This window comes from Alligator sinensis, unplaced genomic scaffold (assembly GCF_000455745.1).
Source record: "Alligator sinensis unplaced genomic scaffold, ASM45574v1 scaffold529_1, whole genome shotgun sequence".
In the NCBI taxonomy this organism is placed as follows: domain Eukaryota; kingdom Metazoa; phylum Chordata; order Crocodylia; family Alligatoridae; genus Alligator; species Alligator sinensis.
The window spans coordinates 53,784-75,248 of record NW_005843126.1 but is presented as its reverse complement, the minus strand read 5'-3'; the positions used below and the strand labels follow the sequence as shown (position 1 = coordinate 75,248).

The 21,465-nt window shown below is 44.0% G+C and overlaps 1 protein-coding gene across 1 annotated transcript in view; it reads left to right on the top strand.

The window, feature by feature from the left end:
- The window catches only part of MTAP (methylthioadenosine phosphorylase), a 51,026-nt gene that overhangs the window by 14,815 nt on the left and 14,746 nt on the right, over positions 1–21,465 (top strand). The window contains exons 3-5 of the mRNA XM_006037493.3: positions 4,865–5,032; positions 18,414–18,516; positions 19,667–19,906. Coding sequence (XP_006037555.1) covers positions 4,865–5,032; positions 18,414–18,516; positions 19,667–19,906 — 511 coding nt within the window. The remainder of the gene's footprint in view (positions 1–4,864; positions 5,033–18,413; positions 18,517–19,666; positions 19,907–21,465) is intronic.

The window sequence follows — 21,465 nt, the reverse complement described above, 5'->3', positions numbered from 1 at the left end:
CCTTTGGGCCTGGAGGATCGCCCCCTTAAGGTACGGCCATCCCTCGTGGGCTCCCATCTCCTCTACCTTCTGGGCCCTTAGTGCCTCCCCCACTAGTCTCCTAAGCTCATTGAAGTTGGCCCTTCTGAAATCAAGGGCTTTAGCCTTGGTGTGAGCCCTAGACACCCTGCGTTGGATAGTGAAATCCAGCAGGTGATGATCGCTATTGCCCAGGTGGTCAAGGACTTGCAGTCCCCTCACCAGGTCATCCCCCATGGCCAGGACCAAGTCCATCAAGGTGTTACCCCTAGTGGGGCTGTGCACTGCCTGGATACGGTGAAGGTCCTGTAATACAGCCAGGAACCTATGCGAGCGGTCAGACCTGGCTGTCTGCTCCTCCCAGCAAATGTCTGGGTAGTTTAGGTCACCCATGACAATAACATCCCTTGACCTAACCGCCTCCATAAGCTGACTGGAGAAGTCCTGGTCCAGCTCTTCCCCCTGGTTGGGTGGTCTGTAGTAGACATCCATTGTAAGGTCCCTTTCGCCTTGCCCCCCTTGTAGTTTGACCCATAGTGTCTCTGCCCGACCCTCCTCTAACCCGAAGCTAATCCTTGATGATGTGAGGTGCTCTTTGACATAAAGCGCAACCTCCCCCCACCTTTCCTCTCTGTCCTGTCTCTTCTATATAGGGTGTACCCCCGAATGCCCACCGCCCAGTCATAGGTAGGGTCCTGCCAGGTTTCTGAGAGCCCTACTAAGTCTGGGTTCTTACTTGCAATCTGGAGGCGCAGTTCCTCCTGCTTACACCCCATACTACGAGCATTAGTGTAGAGGCATCTGAGGCCTCCTGAGGGTGCTTGTGCCTTCCTCCCACTCCCAGGACAGTTGTGGCCCCCTGCTCCTCGGATGTTGATACTTACCTGTGCTTCCCTTCCTCTTGTCACCCTGCATGCTGGTGAAGCATCCTCTCCACTCAAAGCGGCCCCTTCCCCCAGCGTAGCCAGTTTAAAGCCCATCGTACGAGATCAGCCAACCTAGAGGAAAAGATACGTCTGCCATTAGGGGAGAGGTGAAGCCCATCCCACCCCAGCATGCCCTCCTTACAAAAACATGGGTCGTTGTCAAAAAACCCAAAGCCTGCCTTGTGGCACCAGCTTTGAAGCCGCCGGTTAACCACGTAACCACGGGTGACCTTCTGATGTCGGAGACCATGTGATGGGGCCAGGGGATCCTGGGACCAACATAGTGGTCAACAGGGCAGTCACCATGGCAGTGAGAGGGTTGGTCAGGATTTGGTGTCTGGTGGGTGGGTTTTCTTATGTCGTGGACTGTGTGACAGGAAGGGATTTCTGATTCCAAGACTGCAAACCCCATTCCCAAAAGGAGTATTTCCAGGACAAGGGAATGGACTTGCATTGGCAAAGTTCAGGGGTTGAGGGTGGGATTTCTAGTCTCGAGATGCCAGCCAGGGGGCGGGACACCTGTCAAGGCTGGAGTGGGAATTATTTTGGCTAAAGGGCTACTTAATGAGGTTTGGTGAGCTTTAGAGGGCCCCATCACAGTTGCCCCACCCCCTGGTTGCCATCTTGAGACTGGAAGTCCTGCCCCTAACCCCTGAACCTTGCCACTGGAAGTCCTTCCCCTTGCCCTCCCCCTCCCCCCTGCTCCCCAAATGTTCCTTTTGGGAGGGGGGTTGCCATCTTAGAACCAGAAAAAAAACAAATCATACACTAAACGTCAAATGCCTATTATAACATACTTTACTTCTATTACAAAAAATATTTTTGTCATGATTTGTGTTTGCATACTGTATATAGAGGTGATATGCATAATAACTAAAAAATAAAGTTTTATTGTATATTGTGTGTGGGGGGTATGGTAGGGTGTGGTGGGTGTGTCTGTATATGGTGAAGTGGGGGGCTGTGTATGGTGGGGTGTGTGTGTATATGTATATATGTGTGTGTGTGTCATATATATATATATATATATATATGACACACGCTGCTGGAGACTGGAAGTGCAGGAGGAATGGGGCTGCGGCAAAAAAAAACACTGCGCCAAAGATCAAAGAGGAAGAGCCGGAGTGAGCCAGACAGAGATCGGGGAGGACCGGAATTAAACCCTCCAGAAGGCCCAGAGCAGCCTGTAGCTGTCTGTAGCCCCACCAATGGCATATGGTGGGAGCCCCGAGAGGGGGCATGCCGGGATAATATAAGCCCAACAGGATCTAGGTACTTACCTGGGATGGAGCACTGGATCCCAGATACAGCCAGCCAGGAATGGGACAGCGATGAACCTGGAGAAAGAGAGAGAAGGAATCTTGGGCTGCTGTGGACCAGAATCAGAGAGAGAAAGGAGCGTAAGTGGGAGCGAGCTAACCCAGGATGGGTAAAATTACAGGCCAGTTAACATACAGCCCAAAACCGGATGGTACACCATCCGAACTGGACTTTTCAAACCTAAGAAGGCAAAACAAAAACCTTTACCATGACGAGCGGACTCTGTCTTAGTCGCGGTCTGATATTAACATCTGTGGTTGACATAAGGCGGGGTGTAGGGGAGGCGGACCCCTGAAACGGGAAGACTGAAGGAGGAAACCAGGGGAGGCAGGGTGTAAAACCATCCTCCTGATAGTAAACTTATACCAACAAGATGTGGCAGGAAAGAACCCCTAGGGACTGTCTAAGACATCTGACTGGAAGACAAACTGTCAACCATAAAGGAGACAGCGGCACCTGAAAAACCAGTAGGAGCAAGATGTGCTAGCTAGGGGGTAAAAGGATATGTAGGAGGGGTATGTATATGTGGGGGGGCTATAGGGGCAGGGTGTGGGTGTGTGGCATTTGTGGAGTGTGGGGACCCACCCCCCACACTTGCCTCATGACATACAGCCCTCACAGGTGGCAGCAACAACAGGTGGGGACATTTATGCCTGGCATAATCGCTGCCACCCAGTGCGCAGCTCCAGCCAGCACTGCATGTCATGTCGAGGAGCACAGCCCAGCCAGGCCACCTCTATCGCCAGGTTTCCCCACCATGCACATGCAACTCCTGCACTCACACACCACCGGAGGGAAGTTCCATGCACTGGAGCTGGCTGCCTTCCCCACTCCCTACTGCACAAGTCCCGGGACTCTGCCAGAAGTGGAGGGAAGCCCCGGTCCCAATTTTCCTGCCGAGTCCTGTTACCTACATGGCAGGGGGAGGGGAAGGTAGCCCTGCCCAAAAGCTGCATGCTGACCAGACTGGACTCTTCCATCCATAAGGGTGGGAGTGAGGCACAGTAGAGTATGTTGGCAGGAGGGGTGTATATGCGGGCACATTGCTCCCACCCTTGTGAGTGCAAGGGCTAGGGTACAATTAGTTGGTGGGCACCACAGGTCAGATGGAAGTGTCTGGTGGGCAGAGATCCGACCCACAGGCTGTATTTTGCCAGCCACTGGTTTAGATATTAGGAAAAACTCTCTCACAAAGAGTGTAGTAAAGTACTGAAACAAGTTACCCTGAGAGGTTGTGGACTCTCCATCCTTAAAGGCTGTTAAGACCTGGCTAGACAAAGCCTTGGTGGGATGATTTGGTTGCTGATGGTCCTGCTTTGAGCAGGGGGTTGGAGTACATGACCTCCCAAGGTCCCTTCCAACCCTAATTTTCTATGATTCTATGCAAATAGAATTTGGTTGTCTGGCTAACATTCAATACCATATTTGACAACTTTTCCTTAAAAGCATGTCATTCAGGAGTAGCTGAGCAAACCAAGTTTGTCATTATTGCTCAAACCTGAATGTAAAATTTTAGGATAGGCTTTGCCCAAATGACAGAATCCTATGACTTTCAAGGTGGAGAAAATTTGGAAAGTTGTGAATTTTTTGTGTTACAATTTAAAAAAACATGGGGAAAATCCTATGTTCCTGGCATTTCTTGAGGGATGGAATGAGTGATTACAGGAACATAGGGAAATTTACGATTTTTGTCTTTGCCGAATCTTACTGCTATATGCATTGTAAATGCTATGAAGTGCAAGCTGTATCTTTTCTGCTCATTTTACTGCTATTGGGTTCTGATTGCAAAATATTATATTTATTACTCATTACAACAATGAAGATGTGAAGGAAACTAGCTTGACTGGTAAGTTCCATGTTGAAACAGAAATGCTGACAGGAAAGAACAAACTTTGTGCTTGTAAAATTGAGCAAAATTTGTATTCAAGAAAGGAGAAGAGAAAGCACTAACTGTCATACTAATTAATAGTGACACAGGGCATAGATGGAAGATGTGATGTGTAAACTTAGTCCTTGCATTGGAATGTGGAGGATTCAATTAATGCCCTTTATCTTCTAACTTGTTTTTTGGTTTTGTGTTTGCCTTCACTGAAGTATCATTTAAAAAATAAGTTGTATGTATCAACAGAATTTTAATACAAAACATAAAATGTTACAAATAAATCTTACAACTCTTGCTGCATGTTGAAAATCCAATATTGACAATCTTAAATGTTCAAAATTTATGGGTCCCCATCCTTTATGGGGATTAAAGATCATAAGAATTTAAAATATTTTTTTATCTACTACATTTATAAAAAGAAAATTAGGGTATACTTGGATCACTTTTTCTTTTTTCTTGACAAGGAGGACTAGAAACGTAATTTCTCTCTAAAATTAAAGTTGTAGTTTTCAGTTAGTTACAGGACTCCAGGAAACTGGTGCTTTTAAAAATACACCAAATAATGTGAGAGTGGTTATAAAATTGTGAAAATTAGCAACATTTTAAGTTATTAAAGAACATAGTTCTTCTTAAACACTTACATTTCCAGAACTGCTGGTGGTTGATTTCTTATTTTTTGTTTTTACTTTAGTTTTTATTCCTCTTTCATCTGTCTTTGCAGGCATGGAAGACATCATACCATCATGCCATCAAATGTTAACTTCCGTGCCAACATCTGGGCACTGAAGGAAGAGGCTTGCACTCACCTTATTGTTACTACTGCCTGTGGTTCATTAAGAGAGGAAATACAGCCTGGTGATATTATAATAATTGATCAGTTCATTGACAGGTAAGCGAGCAACATGATTGTGTGTGTGTTTAAAGCAAAAGCATTCAGTTTCACTCTGCTGTTGTGTCACAATCTTCAGCACTTGTGTAAAAAATACAGAAGTATTTGTAAAAAAGTTGAAATAGGATATATAAAGCCCACAGCAGAGAGGATACCTGTGGGCCTAAGGAGGCCTGTTCCACCCTTCTCTGAGATGTGTCAGGCCTGGAGAAAAGGTCTTACACAAAGGAACACCCAGATCCTTGAGAATAGCCTCTGGTGACAGTGAACAGATCTCCCATCCTCAGCTCCTGGAGAGGAACATGGATGAGGAACAAAGCCACTTGCATGGCCATGGTCAGTCCTGACTTGCTCATGGGAGAGACCTGCTTGTCATGGGAGAGACCTCTTGTTCACAAGAGGGTTGTCTGAGGGCACTGAGGTAGAATACAAACTGCCAGCAGCCCCTTGAAAGCAGGGAGGCCTGCCACCAACTTCTGTTGGTTTTGTTTTGTTTTCATTGTCACTTTGGGACCCCTCAGTAACTCTAACAAGGGTTCATGGGACTCAACAAGAGGATTGAGTCTCTTACACCTTGACTGGTGCTGAAGACATCCTTGGTGTGGAGAATGGGTTGGTTTAGGGATCTTTTGTCCCCACCCTGGGTGGTGGATAGAGAGAAGGAAGGCAGTGAAAGTTACTGTGGGGAGACCCAATCTGTGATTGAAGGGGAGAGAATTTTAACTTATTTTCACTGAAAGAGTAAGGTCAGTGATTGTATTATGGTATCATCTAGAGCAGGGATTCTTAACCAGTGTACTGTGGCATCCTAAGGTGCCTTGAGATCCTTTCAAGACTGCCACAGGGTACCGCACAATGTTAGTACTGTTCGGTGTGCAAACATGATTCACAAGATAAACCCAAGATTTCAAATAGAAATCCGTAGCATGTTGTTCTGACCTTCTTAAGTTCTTTGCAACATAAGAATAGCTTTAGTATTTTTCTGTAGTCATAAAATGAGAAACAGCTAAGAGCTGGCATTTTTCAAGGGTCGTCTTGAATCTAAAAAGGTTGAGAACTACTGATCTAGAGGTTCCAACCAAAACCACGGCACTAAATGTGGACAAACACATAGAGGCAGTCTGCCCCAGAGATGCCCCAGCCTGAATAGATGAGACGCAAATGATGGAAGAAAGGAAATGGTCTAAGAGGAAGTAAAGCATTTAACCAGGATAATTTTGATCAAATGACAGCTTTTGCAATAGAAGAGTTCAGCTGAAACTGGGTTTCCCTAATTTACATGTTCGACAGCAAAAGTCTAAATAACTACCACACCTCTGTAATATTCAGTTCCTATATTGGATATATGGTTTGCAGCAATATGCCTGTTGAAACATGAGCAACTATGCTCTTGCATAGAGATGGAGCAGCTATATAGAATGTCTGCATAAGAGAATCTGGCCATAAGAAAACTACGCTGTATTTTCCTTCCTGTTCTGAACTATTAAGGCATTAAATCAGATGTCATGTTAAAATAGTAACTCTGTGTTTGCAAGTGACTTTTCTTTTCTGACTCTTCCTGATTTTTAAATTCTCAGCCTTTAGAAACAAGCATCTGAGCAGCCTGTGACTTAATATCTGTTTGTTTCTTATAATAACTTACTTGTGAATTATAGAATAGATTTTTTTCTATCTAAAAAGGTGTAATATATTAATATTATTTAGAGGAACCTCTAGAAGTAACATTCCTGTTACACTGCTATATAAAAAGTATTTTATAGTGTTTATCTTTCATCTCTCAGCCTGTCACTACTGTGTCAGTGTTTTTAGGGTGTGAGACCCACGGCAGGGGATAGCACAAATATAACTAAGGGGAGAAGGGGACCTTGACATTTTTAATAATAAATACTTAGACTAAATGAGAACTGTGGAATGTATGGCAAATTTGAACTCTACTAAGCATGGTTTGCTTAAAGCTCTCCATGAAACCTATTTGTTTTCATTTCCTGACATAATTTCTAACTTTTTGGCTCCATTGAATCATGTTCTACATCTGATGCCTAGACGTGAGTAAAAAAGGCTCTTTGAGACAATAGTGAGTTCAGATCAAGGGTGGGCAAAATACAGTCTGTGGGTCAGATCCAGCCTGCCAACTGATTGGATCCGGCCCACTGGCGGGCACTCCCAATTGATTGTATCCGGCCCATGGCTGCCCCTGTGGCACTCTGCATGGGGCACAACCCTGCCAGCTCCTGCCTGGGGCAACCCATATTGTGCTTCTGCCAGCGCCTACCTTGCACCCACTAGACAGCACCAGCCCAGCCCCAGCCAGCACATGTACCTTCCCACAGCCTCCTGGGTGCTCGGGTCCCCCTGCCTCCAGTGGCTGCTCCTCCTGCCCCTGCTGCACTGCTCTAGGCAACAGGTAATGCAGGGAAACTGTAGGGATGTATGGAGATGCCCAGCCAGGCACGTTGGGAGCTGCAGCCAGGAGCCCCCTCCCCTCAGCGCACAGGGCTCCAGCTCCTGGCCACCTTCCACCCACTCAGCGTACCCTCAGGTGGCTGCTCTTAGAAGAAAAAAGGAAGGCAGCTGGAAGCTAGAACTGAAGCCCTGCATGCTGGGGCAGGAGCTGCCTGGCTGTAGTTTCCCCCCACGTGTGGCTGGGCATCTGCTGCCTCACATGCACCCCCATGGCTTCCCTGTGTTACCTGCTGCCCAGAGCATTGCAGCAGGGGCAGGAGGAGGAGGAGACACTGGAGGTTGGGGGAGCCGAGCACCTGGGGGGCAGCAGCAGCAGCCCTGCTGGGAAGCCATACATGCTGGACAGGGCTGGGCTGGTGCTGTCTAATGAGCACGGGGCTGGTGCAGGCAGGAGCGCTGCTCAGGCTCCCTTTGGCAAGAGTAGGTGGGGCTTGGCCCCATGAGGAGCACCACGAGGGCAGCTGCGGGTCTGGTATGGCAAGAGGACAGACTCAGCCACACAGTATTGCCTGGGTAAACTCTGATGCATGTGCCTCTTGCCCTTCCCTTCCCCCACCCCCAGCTGGCTCCCAGGACCTAGCATGTGGGCAGACCCACAAACCCACCCTTGCACACCCACCCCTCCACACACATGCACCCAGAACCCCCACACAATATACAAGAGTAAAACTTTATTTTGAGGTATTATGTAATCACCTCTATATACACTACTCAAAAAACATAAATCAGGACAAAAAATATATTTTGAAATAAAATTTAAATATGTTACAGTAAATGTTAGATATTTAGTATATGATCTGTTTTTCATCTATAATATGTTAAAATGATGTCTTCTGAAAGATTTTGTGTGTGCGGCCCTTCTGGCAAACCTCACCAAACTTCATTAAGTGGCCCTCCAGTCAAAATAATTGCTCACCCCTGATTTAGATCTTGCTGGGGTGGGAAGGTATACTGATCATGGTTAGGTTTCATGACAACTATTTTCTATAAAATTATGGCAGAATTACACATTTGTCATCTCGGAAACCATCCTGCCTGATGCATCTACTATGTGAGTGCAAACAATATCCTACAGGTCTGTTCTGCAGGGGAATAAGTATTTAGGTTAGTCTCTATGCTGTTTAAGATAAACCGTCTACCCACAATAAAATAAGTCAACTTTGTTACAAGGTACTAGATGTTGAAACAAATACTATTTTTTCAGAAGCATTTCAGTACATTAATCCTTGGAAACGTAATTGTTTCTTCTTTCCTGGGCTACTCTTGTAGGTTTGCTTCTCATGCTGGATATGTCATCATGTATAAATGCAGCAAAGGTGCAGGCTGCAACAGCTAATTTAACAAGTCTGCATCCCCTCCCATACTCACATAGTTTTAAAAAATGCTGCTCAATTACTAACCTATCCGTGTTACAGTAGGCAAGATCTTGGGGAAATATATATATAACTTACTAACCTAGCTCTTTGATTTGGACCACCTTCCTGCCTGTATCTAGCTACACATTGTACACATGTATCCATTCATGCACATCTGTATTCTGAAACAAAATTTCAGGGTAAATATTTGCTATAGATGTACATAGTGAGAAACAGGAGTCTAAAAACTCTTATTAAATCAGAAAAGTGAACAAGACCATCATTTTCAAATTTTAAGTGTTTACATTTAGGCATCCATATATATTTAAGCCCTTTAAAAAAAGTGACATGATTTTTTTTCTTTCCCTCACTAGTGGCACTAAGTACCCACAGTTCTCATTGTCTTCTGAAGGAGTAATTCATACACCTCTGCAGAGTCCACAGTACCTGCATATGGCTATGAACTTGTAATGGTAATAATTTCATAGTAGAGCCAGATTAAGTTCTTTAGGGAGTTCTTTAAAATTAATGGACTGGGGCAGATTGGCTTCTGCTTTTTTCTTCTTTTTTTTAATTGAATTCAAACAAACAAAAAGAACCTCTGAATCATTGCAGCTTTGTACTGTCACTTTTTTTTAATTTAAAAATAATCTTTAGGTAAACTGGAAAAAAATGTAGGCCTATATGAATTCCAAGGTCTTCTTTAAAAGAGGGCATCATTTTGACAGGATGGTGTTTTTTTTTTAATTCTGACAGTCAACTGAAGAAAGACTGCCAGTTTTGACCAGATATATTGGTTGTACTTAAGTGATAGGGACCTAATGAATTTGCAGTTGTGGAATTTTCATGGAAATTGTGAATTCAGGTGGACTCTGAAAAATGGAGGGCTCCACAGTTTTGATATCCATCTGCAGCCTCCCCCGCAACAAAAAAAACTACCACAAAAACAAAAACCAACTTACTGGCAAGCAGAGAAAAGGGTGGGAATCCCTGCAGTCTTGGAGCATGGAGGAGGGAGCTGCTTGAAGCAGGAGGCAGGCAGGCTGCACAAGCAGCTGTAGCATCCCAGGACAGCTGTGGCAGGTATCCAGGAGGCTGCACCTGCAGAGTCCGGGACCCTGCTGCAGCTGCTTGTGCAGCTTGCCTGCTTGCAGATGGCCCAAAACCATGACTTAATTACCTTGATTAAGTCCAGGGAAATTTATTAATCCACGCTTAATAATGCATGGATTAATGGATTCCCCAGACTTATTTAGGATAATTAAGCTGCAGTTTCAGGCCATCTGGCAAACCTGCAGGGAGGGATGGGACTGCTGGGTCCCCTTGGCCAATCAGAGGCATTGGGGGGCCCTGCCATGCTCAGCCCGCGAAAATGACGGCCAACCCCGGGGTTAATCCACAAAATTAGCCAGCCACATCCTCAAGTTCAGTAGACCCCTAGTGATAGAGGCAAAGATGCAGCACTAAAATTAGCTTCACTTGTAACTATGTAGGGCTGTAGAGCTCAAAGTAGAGAGAATTTTTTTCAACCTTCCTTGCTCCAGGACAGAATTGCTCAATATACTCTGGTGGTTGCAGTGTAAACCCTTGATTCCCCACAGTACAATTATAAACATTTATGGGTTTTTTTTAAAAATGCCACGGGGATTATGTTTTATATCTTTCTACTTATAAAGCTTGCTTTATCTTGAGCCCACCTACAGAGGGTTTATTGAGATTTTTCATTGACTTTTCTCTAAGCAAAAGCTTAAGAGGTACTGGCAAACTTTAACATATCTGTTTTTGAAGTTTGTTTTATTTCTTCTGGGTATTTTATTTTGTTTGCATATGTGGATTTTTTTTAATAAGTAGCATACTTCCTTAAGGGAATGTTGAGCTCCTTGAGGCACAGCTGATAAGGTTGTCAAAGATGCTGCATCTTTACCAGTTCAATGCTGTTATGAGCCGGGCATAACCACAACCTTTCATTTAAGATAGTTGTAAGAAACAATTTTGGAACCATGTAACAAACAACAGCAGCTTTCTCCCCAACTGTAGGCACATGTTTCTGCCTGAAATAAGGCACAGGGAAGGTGCTCATAGTTAAAAGGGGTTTCACTACTTATTTTGTGAAAGTTTCTGTGTCTGAAAAAGAGAGAAAAATGAGAAGAGTTGAAAAAAGCAGTAAGGAAGCACCAGACACAAAAGGAATAAACCTGTGAGAAAGGCAAAGAGAAAGAGAGCTTTTAGGTTGATTGTTACCTAAAAAAGGGGCTTGTGAGCAAAGAAAGCACCGTTTTGTTTGTTTGATTTCAGTTGTGTTCAGGGAAACAGGAGTTTGTAAATAGTTAGGATTGAATCAGGGTTGTACCAGATACCAGTTCCTTCCCTTCTTCCCTTACCCAAAGCAGCCCATTTAGTAGACCCTAAATTTTGTCTAACCTGTTGGGTCTAAGTGGAGTAATAGTTTTGTTTAATAAAACGGCTTCATCAACTGAGTTCAAATACTTAACAGATCTGAAGTTAAGTATGCAGAAAACTATATGATGCTAGTGCTGCACTGGTAGGATGATAAGGGAGATTTTTATTCTTGATGCTGAAAGTTGTGCTGGTTGCAGTATGTTAATTTTATTCTGATGTTTCTGAAATAAGTGTATTTTCAATACTAAATGAGGAGTGGTTTATGCCACATAAACCTCAGATGTTTACAAAAGCAAACATATTTTCTGAAAGTATTTCCATGATTGGAAATAAAATGGAGAGAGGAAGGAAAACTACTCCAGGTAGTAGGGATTAACGAAGAAAAGCCTGGCAAACGCTGTACAGTGTGGAGGAGGAACCAAGCAGAGACAAGTGATGGGAGCAGTGATAGACATTAAAGATAAAGTCAGAGAGAGAGGGTGGAACAAATCTGCAGAGTTTTTAAAACAGGGGCAGAACTGATAATAACACTGTTTTGTTTCCCAAGAATCCTAGCTTTGTGCAGTGTTTCCTAAGAGTCCCACACCAGGGATGGATTCCTTGATTATTCATTAAAAAAACCCCACAACAACAATGGACTCTGGAGACCTGGATTCAATGCTACATTAAGCATTTTTTACATACTTGGATTATTAAAACATGATATTCACTTCTGCATCCCTGGAGTACCCCAGGGGAATGTGTTATTCTGCCAATCCAGCTTGCATGCTTACGTCTTGTTTCTGCAATGTTAGCTATTTTAAATCTTAACCTCTGGCAAGTGCTTTTGTTTGGTGCAGATCTGTTTCTGGAAGCATTGAAACCAGTGTTCGTTAAATATATAGCATATGTGACTGACTAAACACCTTGCAAGAATGAGTCTGATTTGAGCAACTACGTCTTGTACTTGTGGGTTGTACTGTAACAGAGTGTAAACCTTTTTCTCAGTAGTTCTGATGAGTCTTTTGTTTTTAAATCTTTAAAAAAATTAAAGATAAATCAATTTATTTATAAAAATAAGCAAACTTGTTTCCTTAAAACAAATTACATTCTGTGCTTATAGTAATGGCTGGAAATGTGTGATCTGAGCAATAATATGATGTTCAGCCTGATGAAAGGTACTAAAAAGTCTTAGATATAGGACATGGATACCTGTATTAATTATTTTTATTGTGGCAGCATCAGGAGGCACGAATCTTGGGACTTTCTTAGGCTAGGTTGAATGGTTGATTTAGATTTGGGGTCTTTTCCCCAAATCTAAATCAGTGATTCTTAACCAGGGTGCCATAGCACCTTGGAGTGCCTTGAGTTCTTTCCAAACATGCCCTGGAGTATCACATAATGTTAGCACTGTTTGGTTTGCAAACATGATTTACAAGAGATTTCACCATAAGAGTTAAAGCCATGGTGTCCTGCTGTGTGTTCTTTGGAACAGAAGAATTGCTCTGTTCTACTTTATATAGTTAACAAACAAATCAAAACTAAGAGCTGGCATTTTTCAAGGGGTGCCTCGAGTCTAGCAAGGTTGAAAACAACTCATCTAAATAGGCAATTTGAAAGGTTTATCATCTTTACCTTCCAGATAGAGATCTGAGGCATGGAGAAGCTGACTGATTTGGAATTACACAGGCCAGGGGCAGGCAATTATTTCTGCTGGAGGGCCGCTTAATGAGTTTTGGCCAGCTGTTGAGGGCTGCATGGGTATTTCCACCCCTTGACAGGTGCCTCACCACTCCTGGTCACACTCCTAATCCCTGACCTTTGCCACCAGAAGTCCCTCCCCTTTCCCCGGAAGTACTCCTTTTGGCAAGGGGGTTGCCATCTTGGAACCAGACCAAAAAAAAAAACCAAATTATATTCTAAAAATCAAACATTTACTACAACATACATTTATTTGGTTTCATAAAATATTTTTTTTATTTACATGTGTTTGCATAGTGTACATAGATGTGATTGTATAATAGCTCAAAATGAAGTTTTACTTTTGTATATTGTGGAGGGGTATGGGGGATGTGGGTGGGTGGGTACAGGGCTTGTGGGGGATTGTGTGTATGTGGGTTGTGGGGAGTATGCTTGTGGGTAAGTATGGAGTTTGGGGGGTGTATGTGTATGTGGGGTGGGGAAGCATGTGGGTGTGTTGTATATGTGGGGTGTGGGTGGTATTGGGTTTGGGGGGGTCTGTGTCAGGGAGAGTGGCTGGGGGATGTGGGGTGTGCATAGGGGGTGTGGGTATGGTGGTGTGAGGGGGGGGTGTGGGTACATGTGTATGGAGGGTTTGCATGTGGGACGTTCCCCCTCACACACACACGCCCCCCCTGCCTCACCGCACATAGCACCTGCCACCAGTGGTAGCAGCAGGGAGTGAGGCCTTGGAGTGCCTGCAACTGGTGGAGACCCCTGGCAGTGCATGGTCCTGGCAAGCCCCAGGACTGCACGGGGCCAGGCTGCCAGCAGTGAGAGTCGGGAGCTGGCCCAGCTCCATGGAGCCCCCACAAGCCCAGGCTCTATGTTCCTGCTGCCTCACTCTGGGCCCCCACTGGCTCTGGCCCTGGTGCATCTGCCACACATTTCCCTTCTGGCTCCTGCTGCACCATGTAGTCCCAGCCATGCAGCCAGGAACCACATGTTGCCAGAGCCACCCCAGCCTAGCCAGCACTGCATGGAGCCAACCAGGAATCGCAGGGGCCAGCCTGGCACCTGCTGTGCTGGCAGGGAGAGTGGGGAGCTGGCCTGGCTCCATAGAGCCCCTGCCAGCCTGGGCTCCATGCTTCTGCCCTGGACCCTCACTGGTGTGGGCCCCCACTGGTGTGATCCTGCCCCACACTCCAGCCTAGCTGTCGCTGCACTCCCCGCCCCCCAGCCCCTCTCCTGGTGCTACTGCCACCACCATTTCCCCACCTTCCTTTTACTGCTGCCGCTTCTCTCCTCACCCCCACCTGCTGCTCCAGCATCACGTGGTTCCCAGCTGCATGTCCAGGATTGCGGAACACAGCAGGAGCCAGCCTGGCTGTCCCTCGGCTGACCCCAGCCCATCCCTCACGGACTGGGACTATCACTGGTGGTCTGCCCCTTCCCCCTGTTCTTATCTGACTGCACTCTTGAGCAGAGGGCAGTAGGGAACAGCCCCAGGGTTTCTAGGCGAAGGCTTCCGATTTGGCGGGGAGGGGCTGAGGGTGAGGCAGACCTGGTCAGGCCTTGCTGCTGCTGCCCCTGGGTGCTGCTGCTGGCTTCTCCTGGGTCCTGCCGCCACTGGCACCTCATTAGCTTAGACAGGCAGCCACAGACAAATAATAAGTAATTTTTTAGGGGTCCCATGGGCTGGATAGAATGGCTTGGTGAGCCAGATTTGGCTCATGGGTATATTTTGCCCACCCCTGACACAGGACTTCCTGTGACTAAGCCAGAGATTGAATCCAGGTCCCCGGAGTCTAAACTCAGTAGTTTAGCCATGAGCCCATCCTTCATTGGCTGCCTAGAATTAGTAATTTACTGTGGAGAAGAGGGTTTATTCCCTCCCTTTCCCAGTCCATGTGGATCTCAGCTACAGCCTTTGCTGTTAAGATGAACTAAACAGCTGGTTTCAGTTTGCAGTTTTGTGTATTTGTTCCTTTTTAAGAAGAAAGCAAAACCACACTTGAGTTTGTATCCTCACTGATGCATCACTCATGTGTACGTGTATTCCTAGAACTTCTGAGTATTTAATGGTGCTACAATTAGTGGGACAATGTTATGAGTCTTTCCCAATGAACTGTGAGAGAACTTGTCTGTCTTGCTCACCTTGGACAATTTTTGGAAGGTATTGGAGGCCTGTGCCCTCCCTGCAAAGGGGGCAGGCTTAATGGGAAGTGTCACTTGTGCTTTGGCTGCATTGAGCAAGACAGCCTGGGTTTAAAGAATCACCAAGCTCAGTTGAATGAGCTTTGTGTGTGGAAGAAGCCAGGTTACAGAACCTGAATTAGCTCTAAAAGAGAAGACCAGATTCATAGGGGTTGATTACAGTAGGAGATCCTTGATAATAGCCATGTTTTGATTCTGTCTGGCTTCATTTGGAAAACAGGTAGAAGTTTCGGTCCACTACATGTCTTATATTGTCATAAAAGAGAATCAAAGCTTACAAGAGAGTGAAGTAACTCTGACATTTCATTAAATTATATTGTCTTGACTGTGAATTACCTCTCTGGATTCCATTTCCTCTCATTCTAAGCACTTCGTTAGCGACCATTTGGCCCAAGGTAATTGCAGACTTGTGTGCAATCTTAAATTGGCTGGATTCTGACTTCAGCCCTGAAGGGAAAATAATATGACCAGTTTGACATATTTCAGAAACAGCATAGGGGGTTTTTTTCATATAAATTTGATTTGCATACCTACCTTCCTGTTTCATAGCCTCCTGTGTAAGAAACTGAAATTACTGTATAGACTTTAGTATAAATGATACAACTGATGTGATGATTTGAAATATTTTTAGATTAGTATGAGCCAGAGGGTATATAATGATATGGCTGTCCCTCCCCTCTCCCCCTCCCCCCTGCTTTTGGTTGTCACTTCCCCTCCCTCCCTCCCTCCCTTTTGATTTGAGCACATCACAGGAGTCTCCAGGGACTTTTTAAAGTTTCTAAAGCAGGTGGAAATCCTCCCTCCCTTCCCCTTCCTGATCAAATCGCACCCCCGTCCCTGCCCCTTTCACCCTTTCCCTGCTGTCCAGGAAGCAGAGAAGCACCAGAGCCATTCCTGCCCCCTGGGCAGGGACTGGGCTCAGTTGGTGATGGAAACAGTGACAGCATGCCTGGTCCTGGACTGAGTTGGGGAAACTACTCTCCAGCCACCCTGTTGCTGCTGTCTGCTTCTCTGCTGAGCCCAGCCCCCAGTCAGCCTGGCTGGCTCTGGAGCTTCCTCACCCCTGAACAGTAAAGAAAGCAGCAGTGTCAGGCAGGGGAGGGAACATGCTTCTGAGCAGCAAGTGGAAGGGAAGGGGGATTTTACCTGCTTTAGGGACTTTAAAAGTCCCCAGAGACTTCTATGGCTTGGTCTGCCCACACTGGTCGGGGTAGAGGAGGTTGCCAGGAGGGGGTGCAACCACCCCTACAGTGTTGGTTGCTTCTCCTGCACCCCTTTTTGGGAAATCCTGGATCCACCCCTTGTATGTGCTGATAGCTTGGGGGAGAGAGTTTTACAAACAGTACTAGTAATACAGAGTGTCTGCATATATCAAATGTGTGCTCATAGACAAATAAAAAAAACATGTTTTTTTTTAACTTTTTAAACCAAAAATTCAGCTATTGAAATGAATGCATGGTGCTATAAATTGAAATGAAACTGATCAGAATAAATGGGTTACTGCAGGGGTTGTCAACCAAGGGTACGCGTCCTTGGACCAGTCCTAAGGGGTACGCATGGGCAGGCAGGGATGGAGCACCGCTGCCTCCCAGGAGCAGGACTGGGGTGTGGTGAGGGCAGGGAAGTTCACATGCATCGGTAGCCACTGCCACCCACCAGCCCGGTGAGCTTCCCCGCCCCACAGAGGAGCCTGCTTCTGTGGCCCACATGCTGTCCCTGCCTTCTGCACGCCACCCCCCACCTTGCTCAGCCTCCAGCCACCGGTTGTACTTAGACTGAAAAAAGGTTGAATACCCCTGGGTTCCTGCATTATATATGAGCATGAAGAATGAACTAAATTTTGAATCCCTTCCTTATAAAAAAAGAGTTCTGCCCAACTAAGGATGGGGGAAGGACTTCAGGCATTCTAGGAGGGGAAAAAAATTGTTTTTCCCAAAACTGCCACTTTTTTCTTTTGTTTGCTTCCTGTTCCATTTTAACTTCTATAAAGTAGGAGGAAATTTCACTTCTCCCTTTCTCTCCCTTTCCTTATTTTCCCCCAATAATATGTCCTGCAGATATTTTTCTGCTAGAGCTCCCCTCTAGCTGGACATTCACTAGGTTGTTAGTGTGGGTCCCCAGTGCCTGGACCTCTTTGCTCCTTCCTTGGACCGAAAAAGACCACAGGCATTGCCCCAGCTGTTGTTTCTCAGCACATTCCTCTGCTTGCTGCCCTCTTCTGAGACCTCAAGGTCTAGCATATGGAGTAGCACTGAACTCTCAAACTATCCCATTGTATAAGTATATCCTCTTTCATAACGCAACACTGGAGATAAAAGCATAGTATTACATATTCACTTTTGAATGCATGACTTTCACCATTTGCCTAGATTGTAAATGTTATCTTGTTAATCCACAGGCAGAACAGAAAATTACTTAAAGTTAAACTTTAAAGTCAAGTGACTTCTGACCCAAATTAATACAAGTGCCCTGTTTCCCCACAAATATAGCATGTAGCAGACCAGGGAGCAGGGAATGAGTCTCAAAGGACTTTGTTTTCGGAGGCACCACTGAATTGGCTGACTCAACACAATTGACGGTGGAACATGCTCATGAGTCAGAATTCTAACAGATGACAAAATGGAAAAACTGCGTGGTACTGTTTATGGACAGTTCTGCATTGAGACCGTTTGATCTGCATGTCTGTTTGATCACTGTTGGGCAAAGAGATGGTCTATCATCAGGGTGGGGGGAGGGAGTAAAGTCACACATTGGTAGAGATTTATTTCAGTTTCATCCTGCCAATAAATGAATATTATTTTTCTAAAAACAAGGTCTGTAGTTCTCAGTAACATGCTAGTTGCATTTTTGCATGTTTTGTTTAGGGAGCTCTTCCCATCAGCACAGTACAGTGCAGTTAGAATAGCTTCTTGAATTTTTATAAGGATTTTTTTCAGGGATCAAAATTTGACTACATACTCTTTTTGCAGAGGTGTTTCACATAGAGATTTAATATGGCTAAATTTTTAAAAGATTAGAAGCTCAGTTTCTACATGCAAAAAACTGTTTTATAATAAACTGGTAACATGCTAATAGATTATAGCTTTATTTTCTTCTAGTTTCATTTTTTTAAAATCTGACAAAGGCAAAATGGGCAACAAATATGATTAAGGAAGTGATCCTAATGTTTCCATGTGCTTTTTTCATCAGTTGACATCTCAGTCACCTTGTTTCTGTAAACTTCCTGCTGCATATATCCCTAAATATGCTTTTTTTTTTTTTTTTTTTCTTTCTTCTTCTTCTTCCAGGACAACCAAAAGACATCAAACTTTTTATGATGGGCAGTATTGTGGTCTTTCAGGAGTATGTCATATTCCAATGAATGAACCATTCTGTACCAAAACCAGAGAGGTTAGTGAATTTTATAAGAAAATTCCAGTATTTAAAACTTGTTTTGACACCCCTTGTGGTTTATAATAGTGCTCTAGTGTATTTATATCCTAAAAGCACTACAATACCCACTCTTTTCATTCTTCCATCTCAAAGATGTATTTAAATTCAGTAGACATAGAAAGTAAAATTGAACCCTGTTAGCACTCCTAATCAGAAGTCCATACATCAAAGATTGGAACCCGTTGTATACCCAAACACATAGTTTAGCCCCACAGATTAGTATAAACCTCACTACTCCAAGCTAATAACTTCTATACAAATTCCTAATATGTTTTTCTAGGCTATGGTATATACATTTACGCTTTTGTATGCACATAAGCACTCTTACTTCTCTTCTTAAACAAAGTTACTTCCACCCGTGCAGCCCCAACCTTGATAAACAATAGTGTTAGTCTTGGTATACATCACCCTCCAGCATTTTCACTACAGTGTCACCAAGACTTGGTCTGAACAGTAAGCAAGGCCTTTGTATCAAATAACTCTCTTCTGGCTTCTTCACTTGGTGCTGCAAACTAGTTTTGGTATAAACAGGATCCGCTCATTTCAGCCCCTGTTGCAACAAAGCCAGCTTGACAGTCAGGGGTTTACTCTAATTTCCTGCAGTAGCTGTAAAAACACAGTATTCCTACTAGGAGGACTGCGCACTTCCAGCATTGGGAGGGGAAGCTGAAGGGGGAGTGGGTTTCCTTATGTGACACCTGCAATCATAAGCGTATAGTCATAGTATGAAACAGACTTATTATATGGAAGTTATCCAGGTAGGATACAAGTGTCATGCTGCATGGACAGACAAGGTTCTTTAGGTAAATGTGATACCTTTTATTAGACCAACTGAATAGTTGGAAAAATTGTTCTTTACCAGCTTTTGGGCACAAATACCCTTCTTCAGGCATAGAGAGATTCTGCTGGTGTTTGTCTACTCTCTAGGGTTGAATAGAAGTTTAAGCCAATATGCAGAATGTATGCTACATGGAGAAACTTGGTTCTCATATTCTGGTTAAATATACTCATAACTTGGTTAAATATCTGACTTCATGTTGGTGATTATTTGTTTTTTTTCCTGCTACTACTATTACTGCTAATAATAATTGTAACAAAAACTTGGAAGGTTCTTATAGAGATTGCTAAGAAGATTGGCCTCAAATGCCACTCAAAGGGGACAGTGATTACTGTTGAAGGCCCACGTTTCAGTTCTCGGGCAGAAAGCATAATGTTTCGCAGCTGGGGAGCTGATGTTATTAACATGACTACGGTTCCTGAAGTGACTCTTGCAAAAGAAGCTGGGATCTGCTATGCAAGCATTGCTATGGCAACAGATTATGACTGCTGGAAGGAGCATGAAGAAGCAGTGAGTGAAATCTCTCTTCCTTTTAGGCCTTGTTGATTTACATTGTTATGAACTATGTGTAACGTGTATATATAAAATCATATAGATCCTGACAGAAATGGCCCTTTTGTACCAAACAAACATGTTGCATTTTTATTTATACCAGCTTATACCCTAATGTGTTCCACTGCAGTCATAGAGCTCTTCTGGATTAATGTTAAGGGAAAAAAAGAGCAGAATTGGACTTTGTATGTTTCCCTTTCATAAAGTTGTCCTATGATAAATATTGGGGCCCCTGTGAATCAGAGAGTGCGTATAAGGCCAGCGTGACATCATTTTCCTGTGATAGATCTGGTGCTTATTCTTTTAAAGCTCTGCTCCCAAGAACACATCCTTGTAAGTTCTTATACCACTTTTCTCATGGATTCAAGAGTGGCTACTAGCAGAAGGCTCACGCTGATTGCCAGCTAAGTCTTAGTTAACACAAAATATTGTCATGCCAACTAAAGGGCCTTAGGAAAAGGAAACAGTGGCATATAGTACTTAATAAAAGACCAAAGCTGCTTTGCAAAATAGCTTCTTTATATTATTATATATTTTATATAATTGAAATTTTTCATTGGCTATGTTTCTGACCAAAAAGCTAGTACATGGACAGAAGATTAAACTGTATACAGTTTCGGATCATTATATTTTAGCAGTGAGGATTCTTAATCATTGGAACTCCTTATTTGACAAAGGAAATTATGCATTTCCCAGCTCTTGAATCCTTATATCAAAACAGAACTGGAAAATTTATTTATAAAAATGTCCAAACAATAGTAATTCAGTGTGGTACAAGAATAACTAGGTAAACTTTATGATCTGTTTTGTTCAGGAAGACAGACTTAATGGTCATAATGATGCTTTCTGGCTCCCAAAAAACTAGTAAGCATATAAAAAAGTAACCTTAAGGTCAGATTGCTCCACTGGGTGTGTATAGCAGAATTTTGCTATTCTACACTAATGACATGACTTGGTTACTAGGAAGCTTTTGTTGTACTTTAAAGTGGAATTCAACAACTTTAAAATGAATACAGTGCACCCTTCACAAAGTAACAGCAACAGGAAGGTATCCAAACAAACTCTAGGAACATTCTTAAATGAGCATTCACTTAAGATAAATAAACAGTACTAGATTAAATTATTTTTTAAGAAGCTTTAGATTTTTTCCCATGTAATGGAATCGTAGCAGAAAAAAAAAGTGTGATATACCTTGAATTTAGCAAGGCTTTTGATATGATCTCCCACAGCATTTTCACAAGTAACCTAAGGAAGTATGGAATGGGTGAATAGACTGTAAAGTGGATAGAAAACTGCTGGATCATTGGGCTCAGAGGGTAGTAGTCAATGGCTCAATGTCTAAGTGACAGCCAATCTCAAGTGGAATGCCCCAGGGGTCAGTCCTGGGGCCTGTTCTATTCAATATCTTCAGCAGCAGCCTAGAAGATAGGATAGAGCAGGCTTGTCCAACATATGGTCTGCGGGCCGCCAAGCCATTTTATCTGGCCTGAGGCGGCCCAGGCGGCGCTGCACCCGCC